Source organism: Chanos chanos, chromosome 10 (genome assembly GCF_902362185.1).
Source record: "Chanos chanos chromosome 10, fChaCha1.1, whole genome shotgun sequence".
Taxonomy (NCBI): Eukaryota; Metazoa; Chordata; class Actinopteri; order Gonorynchiformes; family Chanidae; genus Chanos; species Chanos chanos.
In genome coordinates this window covers 27,648,341-27,665,274 of record NC_044504.1, presented here as the reverse complement: position 1 = coordinate 27,665,274, position 16,934 = coordinate 27,648,341, and the positions used below count along the sequence as shown (strand labels likewise).

Sequence of the window (16,934 nt, the reverse complement as noted above, 5' to 3'; positions counted from 1 at the left end):
TAAAGCTAAATTTATGCAGGACAAAATGTAAAAAGGTCTTGTAACATTACAAAAAAATTACAGAAAAATATTTCTATTCTCTTCTTATTTAATTTACTCACTTTATTTACACACAGAGTGGAAATAGAGGAATAACAAATAATGCTAAGACAATTCAGTTAAAGTGAACCTTTGTAAGTGAAGTATGGTCATACATGAAGCTTCGCCTTTGATTCTTTTGTGTGCGCCCCCACCTCACCCTTCCCTACAACCGTTTTCTGTTTCACATGAAAACTGACAAGAGAAACTCTAAGTTGTGGCTCTGCCTCGACATTAAGGGGATTCTGTGGATTCTAATTAATTTAGTTGATCAGTCTGAGCAGTCGTTTTTACTTTTATAAAGTAAAGATGTATAATGTATTTATATGTACGGAAATGGGGCAAAGAGTTTCATTTGACAGATTGTTAATTCGAGGTTTTAAATTGGGATTTCTGCATATTGTTTAATATCAGTGAAAAACAACACCTAATTTGACATTTCAAACGCACGATGCAACACCTTAGAAGCTTGATATGCAACTTGAAGTATCAGACATACATTTCGAAAAGCTGATGTCAAATTGGTATTCATATGAAATAAGGAAAATTAAATGAAAAATAACTGTCAACTTCTCATAGGACTGACTTTAACTGCAACGTTTGATGCGCACGCGCCGAAGTCAGGAAGAGACAAAGCGGATAGCAGCAAAGCTTTCTGGGATTGTTTTACATTGAGCCACGAAAATGGCGAAGATCGCCAAAACACATGAAGGTAAATATAATTAACATGTGTTGTTGAATTAGAGATATAATTTCTATTTTGTATTAATGTACTTAATGTGTTTCTTCTGTGGTACATGTGAAAATGTTTGAAATGATTTGAGTTTTTTTGCAGCCAAGTGAGACTGAAGGAGAGCAGTCAAAAGATAATGGCGACTACAGCCTATCCTCAGTTCGGTGTTGCGCATCTGAAAATATATACCTCAACTCTCAATTTTATTTTACAGGAGCTTTGGGAATTAAACTTAAGCTATGTGCATTTACGCATTTCCATCGTACGAATTGTCTTAGGCACTCAAATTCTTTGAAAATTGTGATGTAATTTAGCCGATGGTATGTTTCCATGCTTTCCAGCGTCGGACAAAATGGCGTTATGAACGTGCTAGGGACGTAGTATTGCGTACTTTTATAAATTGCAAGAAGTAAATTATGAGTATTTTACTCTACATATAAATTATCTGTAGCAGATTTCTTGTGTCTAAACATATTGGAAGTTACGTAGCTCTGTTTTTTTTCTTTGAGTTTGACTTCACTTCACCAGGAAGCTAGCTCAACTCCGCAGCAGATACTGTATTGTTGCTAAGGCCCGGCCTCGGCCTGGTTTGTTTTGCTAGCTTGTTTCCAACTGTTTTTGTCTTGAATTATAGATGAAATCGCATTCCCCTAACACAATATGTATATTGCAACGATTATGTTCCCCTTGAACACTGTGACTGATAGTGGCCACGTCAAAAGCAACTGATTCGAATCTAGCGGAGAAATATCGTTTGAAGTTTGAGGTCTGTCTGTCTCGAGTTGGAAGTCTGTCTGTGGCCTTAAATTTAATGTTCCCGCCTCCTGTTGAATGTCGTAACCCATATGTGTGTCGTGTACGAGTTTTACAAGTTTCTTCTATTTAGTTACACTAAGTATACCAACTTAAACTGCAGAGTAGCACTGTATTAATGGTTTGTTCTACACTATGAAACAAGCATTAGAGCACAACATATTCCATTTTGTTGTTTCTGTTTCAGATAATGATACATTGTGAACTCGATATCAATGTAGAATATTGATATTGATTGATTTTAATTATGGGGGAATTATGAACCTTTAGTACGACTAATAATGTAGGTGTATGGTGTTTAATTGTACTCTTCTCTGACCGTGAATGAATACTTTGCATATATTTACTTATTTTACAAGACAGTGAACTCTGGGGTTGCCAGTTAATGTTTTCTGTGAACAGCATCTCCATGTTATTAGAATCCTTGATTCTTCCCAGGGTGAATCGAGTGGAAGTATTTAAATTGGTACTTGATGTAACAGAAACAAAGAGACAATAAGAGAAATGTTTTTCGAGAATTCAGGGCTGCGAGGCATTGTTATACAGGCTTGAATGAAAACGCATCTGTAAACAAAGCTGCGTGTTGTTCTTCAGTTACTGACGTAAAATATGTATTTGAACTGTTATCTGTCAACAGATATCGAGGCCCAGATCCTGGAGATCCAGGGTATGAAGGCTGCCCTGGTGGAGGAGGGTGAGCAGGGTGTTGGATTGGACTCTACTGGCTATTACGACCAGGAGATCTATGGAGGCAGTGACAGCCGCTTTGCTGGCTATGTCACTTCAATCGCTGCCAACGAACAGGAAGATGTATGTTCCCTTGATATAGTGTTTCAAATGGGCCAGACAACCCTTCCATTACCCCAATGTTGAGTGCTACTCCAAGACCATTAGTCACTATCAGATGGACTTATTTATATATTTGTTTGGTTAGAGTTGGGAGGGCCTCGATATGGCATGCTTAACAAGACTCTTTATCTCTCATTCCAGGATGACGAAGAGGATTCCTCCACAAGTCTGCTCGGACAGAAGAAGCCAGGGTATCATGCTCCGGTGGCAATACTTAATGCCATTCCACAGTCAGACGAGCAGGTTAGTGATGCCTTCTGAATCTGAAGTCTCACAGATTTGGTTTAAAAAAGTGGAAATGGGGCTGAGTACAAGTGGAGATGAGTAAAAATGTTTTCATTTTTGTCTTTAACAGTATGATCCCTTCGCGGAGCACCGACCACAGAAGATCGCGGACCGTGAGGACGAGTATAAGAGACGCAGGCAACAGATGATCATCTCCCCAGAGCGACACGACCCCTTTGCAGATGGTAAATTTCCTTCCACTATTCTCTTACCATAGCCCCCCCCCCCTCTCTTTCTTCATCCTGATCTGTATCTGTATCATGTGTGCTCATGATTGCCAGTACAGTTACACCATAGACTGGTTCAAACCAGCTTTAAAGTGTTTTAACCCTTCGAGCATTACCCAGCATCTTGCTCCCCAGACCTGACCTGTCCCGCGTGTCTCTCTCGCTCTCTCTGACAACAAAAGTATCTATTCTTGTAACAAATTTGTTGGATATATTTGCAATTTGTTTCAAAGTCTCTAAATTTGAGAGAATGCCTGCATGACCTGCTGGCGTAGAGGTGCAGTCTGTTTTTGGGGAGTGTTAGTTGGGTGCATGCATACACATATATATATTTATATATGTGCTAGTGTACCCAACAAGACTTGGGTAGCAGGTAGGTGTGTCTTTGTCTCGAAGGGTTAATGGAACTTTGTCAAATTATCAAGTGTTGTGGGTGTGGTAGAGACCGCAGGCAAATATCCGAAGTACTCAGAACACCACTGAATCAGTTGAAGCAGTCCGACAACCAAAACACTTTGTCACTATATGTCCTGTGGCTGCAGCAGAGGTGCCATGGGTGTTGGGTGATTAAAGCTTGTACCCATGATCCGTTAAACCTTCTCTCACACACACACACAGGGCAGGACATGACATTACGTAAAGGACAGGGTGGCTTCTGGGTGCCATTTATTAGGCATTCCAACAATGGTACATCCCATGTTCTCATAACTTGTATTCCAGAGCCTTGAAAATTCAGTTCCTAATTTTGTAGACCAACTTTTCATTTACCTTTTTTTTTGGGAACTACTACTACCATAGAGCTCTGCACAGTAGGCGGTATCTCCATTGTTGGCTTCTGTTAGTATTACTCAGGCAGCAGTTCGTACACTGATGGAAGGTCCAGCTTCAACACATTTGAATTGGTCACTCATTTGGATACAGCTCAAGACCTATTCTAGAATAGCACACTCGAGGCTCCATTTCAGAGTAATGGAGTCACAGTACTATTAATAGATCCTAGGTCTTTTTTTCTTGGCTTGGACACAAGGTCTAATGTTCAAGACATTTATTATCAAGGGAGGTGCATTGTGCCTCTTTGCCAAAGGGCATTTGTTCACATGTTAAACTGACTTAGACTTGGCTTACATATAACGGCAGACATGCTTTGTATTAACCCTCAATCACAATATTTAAAATCCAGAATAGCCAGTGGTATTAAGCAGCCCTCATAGTTCCAACAGGCTGCATTTACAAATCCATGGGAACTCCATAAAGCTGTGTTTATTATTCAAAGCTATACATGACCCCAACTTGAGCCCAACCTTTACTGGCTGAGCATTAAACTTTAAATGGCTTCGGTAATTAGATTGGGTACCTGATGAAGGCAGACCACCGCAAAACCTGCGCACACATGATTTTTTTTCAGAACTACCTCTGAGGTGGATCGCATAGATGGCAAATTAGTGTATATTCACGATTGATATTTCGTCTCTTGAAACAACATTATATTGGCGTTTTCATTGAAGGACACTTACCATTGTGGAAAAAAAAATTTGAGATTGATTACCTAAGCTAACTAACTGAATGGGCATGGCTTGCTGGCCATTTGGTTTTCTGGATTTCCCTTCCCATTATGCTCTGCAGTTTTAAATCAGAGTAAACGAAAACTTTCCCAGATAAAGTAGACACGCATACAAGAGGCCTCATATAAAGGTTATTAGGGTGGAACCAGCCTGCATGTAAAAAGACAAAAATCCTGGCAGACAAATATTTTATTAGAAGTTATTGTGTAAATATATTTCTATTTTGTAGCTACATAAAATAGAAATATATAAAGAAATCTGTGTACCACTATTCCACAGGCCCATACTAACTGTCCTTAATTTCTCTCCTACAGCAGTACTGCTTTGCCAGTCCTGTCTGCACTCTCTCTTAAGGGTGCAGCAACTCATCCTGTGTAGGTTATGGTGAACAAAAACAGAAGCGAATTTTGTCAGGGCCCTGTTGGGGTCATTCAGCCCAAATATGAAGGCAGCGGGTCCTTTTCAGAAAAAAAACAAACATGGGCTCGGCAATTTTATAATCTCAGACCTTAATGTCAATGAGAAGGAAAACTATTCAGCTTCATCCTGACCCTACAACCCCAGTCATCATTTGATTTTGACTCATCAGCTTTTATTTTTGGCTAGAATAATTTTTCTAGGATAAAGATTTTTTAAATTAATTTTGTTAAACAATTCCAAAGTCCCCTGTTCCGCTCCAAAAGGGAAGCCAAGGTATCTATTTCCATTCCAGCCATTCTTTGGACCTTACCATCTGCCTTGGCTTCATTAAACTACTGTTATTCCAAGTCATGGAGCATCTGTATTTTTTGGGGGGGTCACTTTAAGGTTTGAATAGGAGTGGGGGATTTTTTGTTTTTTATTTTTTTATAAATGAGTGACGTGAACATCATCAGGTGGTATGCTTTTGTGTGTGAGTTCAAACCCTTTTCCAAAGTGTTACTAATGGTAAAGAGAAATTTTCTAGGCTTCTTTTCTGCCGGTTGAAGTCTGACTGCAGAAGGACCCTTGGCACTGAAAGTGTACGTATTCTGGAGAGCACAGCCCAGGACGCAGCATCAGTGATGGCTATATCCTCTGCTTATCTCCTCTTAAAACAGAAACACAAACCTCTATGTACCTGCCTGTTCTTAACTGTATGACTGCTAGGACTGTTTAGCTTGTACTGTGTAGGGCTGTATTGTGATTCAGTTTGATAAATGAAAGGAAATTAAAAAAAAAAAAAAAAAACCTATTGTAAAGGCAAGATCCGTGCAGCATAGTGAGGGGCAGTTGATTGCTGTTGTGTGTTTCTTCTGTGTGGAAAGGTTTTTCAGTCTTTTTCTTGGTTAACAGTCTTGTGTATTGTTGGTGCTCTTTCGTGCAGGGGGTAAAACACCAGATCCCAAGCTTCAGGTCAGGACATACATGGACGTCATGAAAGAGCAACACCTGTCCAAGGAAGAGGTAATGTCACCACTCCTTGATTGCAGTTCAGCTGTTTCATACCTCATAAAAATATTATATCTGTGTCACATAATATGTACAAAAGTATGTGTGGGTTGTTTCCTTGTCTCATGTGCTCTCACTGCCCCCACAGAGAGAGATCAGGATGCAGTTAGCAGAGAAGGCTAAGTCTGGGGACCTGAAAGCTGTGAACGGCTCAGCTGCTTCCCAGGCTGCAACAGCCAAACGTAAGCGACGCTGGGATCAAACAGCTGATCAGACTCCCAGCAATGCCACACCCAAAAAGGTCTCCAGCTGGGACCAGGCAGATGCTGTCACGGAGGTGATTTCATTTTCATTTTTTGTAACTAAACCATGTGTAATGATTATTCTGGAATCCCATGCTGAGGTTCAGGGGTCAGATTTGGTCAGATGATCATAAAGCTTACCTACTTGCTTTTCCAGACCCCTGGACACACACCTTCCAACAGTCGCTGGGATGAGACTCCTGGCCGACCCAAGGGCAGCGAGACACCCGGCGCCACACCTAGTACACGCATGTGGGAGCCTACTCCCAGTCACACTCCTGCTGGCGCTGCAACACCTGGCCGTGGAGACACCCCTGGCCATGCTACACCTGGCCATGGAGGGGCGACATCCAGTGTGCGCAAGAACCGCTGGGATGAGACACCAAAGACAGAGAGAGGTTAGTGTTGTAGTTATCTAAATACTATACCAAGTGTGGTATGTTATTTAATTGTATGTATGAAGCACAACCCCTTTTCTATACTTGCATATTTGTGGAGAAATGCAGACCGTAATTGTTTAGGAGAAAAGTGCAGTTATAATAACAGATGAGACTTTTAAGTTAAGCAGTAGTTCTGCTCCTCTTTCAGAGACTCCTGGCCATGGTAGCGGCTGGGCTGAGACTCCACGCACAGACAGAGGTGATGAGTCTGTAGGAGAGACACCAACGCCAGGAGCAAGCAAGAGAAAATCTCGTTGGGATGAGACCCCTGCCAGTCAGATGGGCTCTTCTACACCTCTGCTTACCCCAGGAAAGACTCCTATTGGCACACCTGCCATGAATATGGCCACACCCACTCCAGGTACATGTTGTTACACTGTCCTAAAGAGTTACTTAAGTATTGTTGTGACAGGTTGATTTTGTGTAACTAATGTCTGAATTCATTCAGGTCACCTGATGAGTATGACCCCAGAGCAGCTGCAGGCCTGGCGCTGGGAAAGGGAAATCGACGAGAGGAATCGTCCATTGACAGATGAGGAACTGGATGCCATGTTCCCTGAGGGCTATAAGGTGCGTCACCTTTTCCGTGCTACCTTAAAAATGGCTTGGAATGACTCTCTGAATGAATCTCATGACAGAAGGAATCTCATGACAAGAATCTCACATTCTCTCTGTGTAGGTGCTGCCTCCACCGGCAGGGTACGTTCCCATCCGCACCCCAGCACGGAAGCTGACAGCCACACCCACTCCCATTGGAGGGATGACAGGTTTCCACATGCAGACTGAGGATCGCTCCATGAAACAAGTCAACGACCAGCCCTCTGGCAACCTCCCCTTCCTCAAACCAGATGATATTCAGTACTTCGACAAGCTTCTGGTGAGAATCCACTTCCCTCATGTGGTGGGCCGTTTATGTTCACTGTGGCATGTGGTTGTTGATCATGATCAATCTTTTGATCTCTCTTCAGGTGGAGGTAGATGAGTCCACACTCAGCCCAGAGGAGCAGAAAGAAAGAAAGATCATGAAGCTTCTGCTGAAGATCAAAAACGGAACGCCTCCTATGAGAAAGGTAAGACCTTACGCCCCCATCCTCCTCTTGACCGCCATTACTTTTCAGTCTGTTAAATCAGTCCTCCTCTAATCAACTTCTCCACCATCTCTTTTCAGGCTGCTCTTCGCCAGATCACAGACAAGGCTCGGGAGTTTGGCGCTGGACCTCTCTTCAACCAGATTCTGCCTCTGCTCATGTCCCCCACCCTAGAGGACCAGGAGCGCCACCTTCTGGTGAAGGTCATTGACCGAATCCTTTACAAATTGGACGACTTGGTTCGCCCATATGTCCACAAGGTGAGTTCTCATTTTTCTATCTTGTTATTTCTCTTCGCTTAGCCTTTGTTCCTCAGCAACAGAGGAAATGTTCTATTATGTCTGGGCTGACTTTTGGTTTGTCTCTTCTCTGTAGATTCTGGTGGTGATTGAGCCTTTGTTGATTGATGAGGATTACTATGCCAGAGTGGAAGGCAGAGAGATCATCTCCAACTTGGCTAAGGTGAGTTCACCCAAACACTCTGGGGGTAAATTTGTGTCAGGGGACAAGCTATTTACCAGACTAACACGTTGAATATGATTTACGTGGAGTGGTCTATCCTCCGAGTTAAAACAGATGCTCTGTTCTTGCACAGGCTGCCGGTCTGGCCACCATGATCTCCACCATGAGGCCTGATATTGACAACATGGACGAGTATGTGAGAAACACAACGGCTCGTGCCTTCGCTGTGGTAGCGTCTGCTCTGGGTATTCCATCTCTCCTGCCTTTCCTCAAGGCTGTGTGTAAGAGCAAGAAGTCCTGGCAGGCTCGACACACTGGCATCAAAATTGTCCAGCAGATTGCCATCCTCATGGGCTGTGCCATCTTGCCTCATCTCCGGAGCTTGGTGGAAATCATTGAGCATGGTGAGTTAGTTTCTTTGAAAGATTTAGTGTTTGATTCAAAGCTTTCCTTGAGAGAACCACAGGAGAGTTCTGGATTACGTTTGTGTTTTCAGTAATTTGGTCTCTTGTTTCCCTTTGCCAGGTCTGGTGGATGAACAGCAGAAGGTGCGAACCATCAGTGCTTTGGCTATTGCTGCCTTGGCTGAGGCTGCAACACCCTATGGTATTGAGTCTTTTGACTCAGTGCTTAAACCCCTGTGGAAGGGTATCAGACAGCACAGAGGCAAGGTAAGACAACGCTGTAGAAGCATTTTAGCTCAGAAACTGGCGTCTGTAAGGCCAAATGTTTAGGGCCAAGTGTGGACACCTCAGCACCTTCATTGTTTTTGTCCTACATCTGCACAATTGACCGCTTTGTCCTCTGTTCTTCCCCATTCAGGGTCTTGCTGCTTTCTTAAAAGCCATTGGGTACTTGATCCCACTAATGGATGCTGAATATGCCAACTACTATACCAGAGAAGTGATGCTTATTCTCATCAGAGAGTTCCAGTCCCCTGACGAGGAGATGAAAAAGATTGTACTTAAGGTAAGCCATCACAATGATACAACTCCTACGAAGATCAGTATATGCTAGGAACCAAAACTAAATTAAAGGTGTTCTCTCTCCCCAGGTGGTAAAACAGTGCTGTGGCACAGATGGTGTGGAGGCCAACTATATCAAGACAGAAATTCTGCCTCCATTCTTCAAACATTTTTGGCAGCACAGGATGGCCCTGGACAGGCGCAATTACAGACAGGTGCTCTTGATACCCTTCCCGTATAATGTGAACATTCCTCTCTACTTGTGTGCTTTTCAGACAGAATAAAATGGGTCATTAACACTACAATTGTGCTTCTTTGTCTCCAGCTGGTGGATACGACAGTGGAACTGGCCAATAAAGTGGGTGCGGCAGAGATTATCTCGAGAATCGTGGATGACCTGAAGGATGAAGCTGAGCAGTACAGAAAAATGGTGATGGAGACCATCGAAAAGATCATGGGGAACCTGGGTGCGGCCGACATTGATCACAAACTGGAGGAACAACTTATTGACGGCATCTTGTATGCCTTCCAGGAGCAGACCACAGAGGTGAGTTGTGGAAGATTGGCAATGACTGTTGATCATCAAGTATCAGACAACCCCCCCCCCCAAATACCTTTTTTTATTGTGACAGACTTTTGAAACCGCCTCTCCTCCTGTGTCCCAGATTGTTGGGGACAGTCTTTCTTTGCCTTTTAACAATCTCATGATCTTCTTGCTTTAGGATTCTGTGATGCTGAACGGGTTTGGCACAGTGGTGAACGCACTGGGCAAACGAGTGAAACCTTACTTGCCACAGATCTGTGGTACTGTCCTCTGGCGTCTCAACAACAAGTCTGCCAAAGTACGTCAGCAAGCCGCAGATCTGATATCTCGCACAGCTGTGGTTATGAAAACCTGCCAGGAGGTAAGATGAGTATTAAACCCCATATGCACTTGTGCAGAGTTTGCACAGGAAAACTTAAGAGCAGATAAATATCATTACATAAGTTTTCTTAAATTGATCTACTTAAGTTGCACTGGTTTAGCTCTCGGTGACTGGAGCTCCCTGTTTTGTTCACAGGAAAAGCTGATGGGTCATTTGGGTGTTGTGTTGTATGAGTACCTGGGAGAAGAATACCCTGAGGTACTGGGAAGCATTCTTGGTGCCCTGAAGGCCATTGTCAACGTCATTGGTAAATCCTCCTTTTCATCATTATAATGCTCATTATTACAGGTTGACCGTGTTTGGTCTTTGGTGAAACACTGAGATGAAGCCAGTGAATACAGATCTCACTGGCTAATGCCTCCTCCTTTGTGCATAGTTGGACTAAATGATCATCACGGGGCGTCAGAGCTGACGTATGCTCTCTGTTTTCAGGTATGCACAAAATGACACCACCAATCAAAGACTTGTTGCCCCGTCTGACGCCCATCTTGAAGAACAGACATGAGAAAGTACAGGAGAATTGTATCGACCTGGTGGGCAGAATTGCTGACAGGTAGGTGTTGGACACGCACGCTGAAATTTACAAGCCCATACTAACTTTGTTTTACTGAACCGTCATTAGTATTTATTATTGTTTATTGTTGCATGGCTAAACCATGTCTGTGTTCTCTTCAGGGGTGCAGAGTATGTGTCTGCCAGAGAGTGGATGCGTATCTGCTTTGAGTTACTGGAGCTGCTGAAGGCTCACAAAAAGGCTATCCGTCGAGCCACTGTCAACACATTTGGTTATATCGCCAAGGCCATTGGGTAAGTACCTCTGTCAGGATTTACTGCACTATTCTGCATTTAAAGAACTGTCTCTGGATGTCAGTTGTGGATAGTTTAGGAGAGACAGCGGATTATATATTTATTCACTTGTGTTTTCTATTTAAACCAGGCCACATGATGTGCTGGCAACATTGCTGAACAATTTGAAGGTGCAGGAGCGTCAGAACCGTGTGTGTACGACAGTGGCCATCGCTATCGTGGCGGAGACGTGTTCGCCCTTCACTGTGCTACCTGCACTGATGAACGAGTACCGTGTGCCAGAGCTCAACGTACAGAATGGTGTTCTCAAGTCACTGTCCTTCCTGTTTGAGTATATCGGTGAAATGGGCAAGGACTACATCTATGCTGTCACTCCTCTGTTAGAGGATGCTTTGATGGACAGGTGAGCTTGTAGCCAAACTATAAGTTCCAAACTTTTTTCTCTTCTTTTTTTTTTTGAGATTCCAAATTGTTTCTCATTGTTTTTAGTCACTGATTGATCTCTCTCCTGTTCTCCTTCAGAGATCTGGTGCACAGACAAACGGCCAGTGCTGTGGTTCAGCACATGTCTTTGGGTGTATACGGGTTTGGCTGTGAGGACTCTCTCAACCACTTGCTTAATTACGTGTGGCCCAACGTCTTTGAGACGTCACCACACGTCATCCAAGCAGTGATGGGAGCTCTGGAGGGACTCCGGGTGGCTATCGGGCCCTGTCGTATGCTACAGTACTGCCTGCAGGTAAGTCTCGCTTAGAAAAGAGGAAAGGTCTACTTTAGTACATTAAACATCTGAGTGCTCTCTCTGAACAGGACTACCAGTCTCCTTCTTTTAAAAAATTACTCTTAATGGGCATTGATTTCTCTTTGTTTGTTTGTTTTTTCCACTTCTCTCCATTAGGGTCTGTTTCACCCTGCTCGGAAAGTGCGAGATGTGTACTGGAAAATTTATAACTCCATCTATATTGGCTCCCAGGATGCACTGATAGCACACTACCCACTCATCTACAACGACGAGAAGAACCCATACGTCCGCTACGAGCTGGAGTATGTCCTGTGAATACACCTCCACCTTTACACGTGCTCTCTCTCTCTTTCTGCGATCTCTGTGTCCTACCTTCTGTGTTTAATAAAACCTGGTCCATTATTATTTTTTTTTTAATTGTTATTTAGTTCTCTGGTAGCTGGTGACCAATCTACCACAGGCACTGTGGTCAGAGATTCATTTTTAATAAAAGACGTAAGAAAATAGAGTAAAAAAAAATAAACGGAACAAGTTTTTTTTTTTGTTTTCTTTTTACAGTTTTTCTGTGACTATTGACAACAAAAGGTTGTGGCATATTGGCTAAGATATGTGAAGCCATTAGCAGGAAAAAGTCTTCATAAAACTTTTAATATTGTTTTCATGGTTTCCTTGTGTTGGCCTCTGTCAGCTGCTCATTATTGATGCTCATCAATCTCTCATTTATTCTTACTGGGATGATGCTTAATTTGACTGAAATAAACATTTGTGTATAAAAGCTGAGTGGTCTTATTCTTGAGTATTTGCGTAGAGCTCTTGGCCATGTTTAAGTATAAATATGTCCTCGGGTTAACGTCAGTCTTATTTCTTTTGACCGTGTGGTGGTCCACGTGATTGCTTGCAAACCCACTCTTGATACATATTTGCATTTTGAAATTTGAGGGTTTTTCATTTTCATAACTTGCCCTTAGCTGCAAGAAAGATTCCCTCTACTTGTCAGATATTTCCTATTCTAATATATCAGATATGTGAGCTTCATGTATTGCTTTATCACAACAAATTCTGTTTCCTACATTGTATTTTTATGTGTCACTTGCATAGTCCATTTGAAACTATTCATCAATATTTTTGTAAAAGTTGTTACCGGAAATTAATAGTATTGAAAATAGCATACTACTTCATGAATTCTGTATTGTACTGATAAAATTCATGCCAGTGGTCTTATGACTTTTAATTATTATCCACAAATGTCTGTTTTTTATCATAAATTAATAAGCTGTAGTTGGCAGGACTAAGGCACTGTCACATCATTACAAACATTACTGAAACATTTTTTCAGAAGAGCCTCTGGTTTCTACTGACGTAACACCAGACGCTGTCGATCCTTATCATGTCACATCATGAAGAAAATATCAGCATTAAAGGGTTGCTTCAAGAAACAGCTCTTGATTTAAAGAATAAACTAAAACTGCCTTTGGTCTGCTTATCGTATCCCGTATTCAGCTGAGACAAAACAATGCTGAAGTCATGAAAGAAAAAATGTCAGTTATGTGTGATGTTTGTTCAGGCATGAGTGCCTCATGTACCAGGAAGGGAAACCGTGAGCTACAGTTTTACCTACCAGGTAAAAAAAAAAAAAACTTAACCAACAATAGTGTTTCCATACGATGTAAATGTATTCAAAAAGTGTTGCAGTTTGGAACTCTCAATGAGTTGCTGATAGAGTTTACATTGAGTATATTTCTATAAAAGACTAAATGTTACTGGGTACACAAAATATTCACTCTGATGGCCAGGTGGAAAAAGTACCAATCAAATCTTCATATTGGGATTATATTCCAAATGTGAAGGAGAGTATACACATTCCCAGACTCCAGTAGAGGAATATGTTTGGATTGGGTTATCTTTTAGAGATTGGCTCAGTGGGTTAAAGAGAAGCAAGGGAAAGTCCTCTCGTTTTTACAACATACTAGTCTACAAACACGTCACTCATGATAGGAGCATCCGTGGGCTTCCTCACAGCCAGAGATCCAAAACTTTCTCACGTATCTTTAAATAGAATTTCTGTCGCTGTCACTATCAGATGTCATGCTCTGAAACATAAACAAAGGCATCTGTTTATCTTTTTTTTCCCCTGGAGGTCACAGGGGTGAAAAGAATGCATAGCATTGTAAATTTCGCCAACTCTGCAGTTGCACATATCTCGAGTGTTTTAATTTCTGCTCACAAAAGTGAAACGTGTACATCGCCATATGGGCGGGATCAGATAAATCCAAAAGAAATATGACAGTAAACACAAAGAAGAGCTAGGGATGAAATGTGTCAGGGTAGACTAATTCTAAAAACAGATTACTTAAGGATCCAAACAAAAATCGGTCTGTAATCCCTCTCAGATACAGAAGGTCCTCCCATTTAATGGTGTGATTTAACTGACAGCACTCCGGGGCCAGTGCAACACACTTCTAGAATGAAATCTTTCCGTTCATACTACTTATGAGAAATATTTCCACGTAAAATTATAGTCAGGGTGTTTTCCCTCATATTTAAAGGTCACACGCTGCAAAGGAAAAAGCTACATTACAGTAATTGTTCAAAGTAGGGTGTTACAGAAATGCATCGTCCAAATTTTTCACAAAAAAATTGCTCTTGAACATTTCTGGCATTTGCGTTGGCACGACATTCCAAACCAATTAAACTAAGGAACCTAGACAATGTAAAAAAAAACCAAAAAAACCCAAAACAAAACAAGGCAAAGCACATAAGAGGGTCAGTAAGTGTTGTTTTCCAAGTGCTTCTGAATAACGTTTCTGAATCTTCGATACCACGGAGAATTTAAGTGAATGGATGTCAGAATTACCTACCAAAAGAGACATTCCGAATTCTCTCACTGCTGAACAGTATAAATACCTCCTGTTTCTTTCTAAGAATATAAATAAAAAATCTGGTTAAGGAATGCACCTCTACTGCTTTTGATCGTGTGACTCATGACTGATCTCATACTTGCTGATTGTTGTATCATTCGGTGCGTTAAACACGCACATTGAAAAGGCTCGGGTGATCACAAACACCTACCTTTTTGTTGCTGACACTGTAATCAAGGATAGACAAATTCGTCAAACAGTTTAGATAAGGCTAGGTCACCTTGGAGGCAAGGTCAGTCGATACAACTGCTGATGGTCCGTTTAAAATGTAGCTATTTTGTTAGTGTCTGTTAGTGGGTCAGTTAACGCTATCAGTTTTGTCATTTCAGGGGTTGCCCGTACGCTCAGTGCTTGGTTTAAACAACGGAGGGCATCGTTGAGACGGTTTGGGCTTGTCGGTGCAACTGACGGCAGAGGCTGACTGCGAAACCTCCGCATCTGAGGGTCGGGGGAGGGAGAAAGACTTCCTGTGTGTTCTGGAAGCATATGAACATATACACAGGAAGATATTCTCTGAAGCAGAGCGAGAGAGAGAGAGAGAGAGAGAGAGAGAGCGAGCGAGCGGGCTGGTGGATTTGTGAGGAAGAGCCCCTGTAAATGCAGATTGTTTACATCAGCCCTTGCAGCCATCCCTCTCTCCCCTCCTCCCTCTCCGTGCGGTGTGGCGTGGCAGCGGCTACCGCGACTTTTGCTGCCCGTAGATAACGTATGTGAAGCCGGGCATGGCTGTTATATAGCCTGGGCCCAGAGGACTTGCTTCGTGTTGCTTCAGAACGGCTATTGATGTCACAGTCTGTTGTGCAGCTGGGCAATACCAAGAGGCTGTGGTGCTACAATTACCCGAATACTAGAAGAGCATCGCGGTTTTCCATTACCATTCTGAACAATCTGTTTTTTAAGGAGTTTTGGATGTGCTGCTCCAGCTGACCGCGATATGGCTGTACTGAAACTCGTCGATCAGGTACGATAGATTTTTAAACAATTCTTTGACACAGACTACTTTTACAGTTAACAATGGAATGTATCGTGAATGCATATCTTAATTTGTTTCTGTGTATAGGCATTACTTGACAGGGTACAATAATTTATGAGAATTTATGGGGCAATTGGCATTGCATCCGACCGAGACAAAAATTGCTGTCCTGATGCCTGCTGAGGCACTTCGCTCCCTTCCTCTAGCTTCCCAGGGCATCTGAAGGTGCCAGATTGCACCTTGAGCTTGTCACATTATGGATAAAGTCTTTCTTCTGTTGGTGTGCTTTGTTCCTTTTGCGGTTTTAAAATTGGGACAACTGATTCAGCGTGATTTCCTGCTCGGCGTCGCAATCATTATCTTTTCCCTGTCAGATGCTTCCGTTACATGTATATAGAAACTAGATTTGCCAGCCATCTTCAACTAGTTTTGATTTTCGGTATAAAAAAGCTTAGAAACAAGTTCAGACACGGCAGATTTTTATTCAGAAATCGTAAAACATTTAAAATATTATGTTTTCAGAATATGCCGAACAATAAGTCCAGTTTCCCCTTTTTTCCACATGACTTGCACACTGTTTCAGTAGTTTGATGTGATCATTTACTTGAAGACTGGACCATTCAGTGCGTTTGGCAATGTTATTCAGAAATGAATATCTGTATCGATGTACTTGTATATAGATTCAGCTGAGTCTTAATGGGTTCTTGGTGAAGTTGTGAACGGAAGCTAAGACTAAAGACTAGAGAAAACTTCCTGTTCCTGACAGCTTCTTCTCTGATGCTGATGTGACCGTGAGCTATGCGTGTTCACTTCGATCATTCACATTCTTATCAGGGCCCCATTCAGTTCAGTCATGTGTGTTTGTGTGGAGCTGAGTGCAAAAACGTATTTCTGCTCCTCAGTTCAACCGTTATGTGACATATTGATTAAGAAGTGTTCAGAAATTCACAATCATCCAAAATTTGGAATTTTAAAGAAGTCATTAGTGAAACTGATCAAGCCCTCAGCTCTAATGGTTTACCACAGGGCGTCTCAGTTTAAGACTTGACTACTCATTGTGTAGCTTGTGTTTAGTCTTCAGAGAATCCAAGGAGTTTGTTATTAGTAAGTTAAGCTGAATCAGCGGTGTTAACTCTGTTACAAAACAGAGCATTTTATTTATATAGATGTAGTTTTTACTGACTAACTATATTAAGCGGGCTGTGATCTTTCTTCATAGTAAGACAGATTTATTTTCCTGCACTTAAGTTAAGGTGCTAGTGAGGAGTACCAACGATTTGTGTGAAATAAGCCTTTTTTGCCTGAAGCACAAGTTTATAATGGGTAAGCATGTTAGTACACATTTTTTCTCTAT

At 42.0% G+C, this 16,934-nt stretch overlaps 2 protein-coding genes across 11 annotated transcripts in view; both read left to right on the top strand.

The window, feature by feature from the left end:
- Positions 1-725: 725 nt before the first annotated feature.
- Positions 726-12,459, top strand: sf3b1 (splicing factor 3b, subunit 1). Of its 10 annotated transcripts, none has more exons than XM_030787146.1 (25): positions 726-790; positions 2,262-2,434; positions 2,615-2,716; positions 2,829-2,943; positions 5,893-5,972; positions 6,106-6,282; positions 6,417-6,657; positions 6,848-7,060; positions 7,148-7,269; positions 7,379-7,576; positions 7,668-7,769; positions 7,868-8,047; positions 8,163-8,249; positions 8,383-8,653; positions 8,775-8,920; positions 9,072-9,218; positions 9,304-9,429; positions 9,540-9,761; positions 9,937-10,119; positions 10,276-10,387; positions 10,573-10,693; positions 10,816-10,947; positions 11,078-11,350; positions 11,470-11,686; positions 11,846-12,459. In XM_030787146.1, the coding sequence occupies exons 1-25, from the start codon at positions 763-765 to the stop codon at positions 12,002-12,004; spliced, it is 3,927 nt and encodes a 1,308-aa protein (XP_030643006.1). In that variant the 5' UTR covers positions 726-762; the 3' UTR covers positions 12,005-12,459. The 10 variants fall into 10 exon arrangements, 9 of the variants coding, with proteins under 9 accessions (XP_030643006.1, XP_030643005.1, XP_030643003.1 ...); XM_030787145.1 differs by having other exon boundaries at positions 6,106-6,285; XM_030787143.1 differs by having other exon boundaries at positions 6,106-6,285; positions 6,396-6,657.
- A 3,082-nt stretch (positions 12,460-15,541) lies between these two features.
- ankrd44 (ankyrin repeat domain 44) overlaps positions 15,542-16,934 on the top strand; it is a 21,747-nt gene continuing 20,354 nt past the window's right edge. Inside the window, exon 1 of the mRNA XM_030785943.1 lies at positions 15,542-15,568. Coding sequence (XP_030641803.1) covers positions 15,542-15,568 — 27 coding nt within the window. The remainder of the gene's footprint in view (positions 15,569-16,934) is intronic.

Coding starts and splice junctions, on each gene's coding strand:
- sf3b1 (XM_030787143.1), top strand. CDS start 763: ATGGCGAAGATCGCCAAAACACATGAAG. Junction 2,717..2,828: donor TTCCACAGTCAGACGAGCAG/GTTAGTGATGCC, acceptor TGTCTTTAACAG/TATGATCCCTTCGCGGAGCA. Junction 7,061..7,147: donor TATGGCCACACCCACTCCAG/GTACATGTTGTT, acceptor GAATTCATTCAG/GTCACCTGATGAGTATGACC.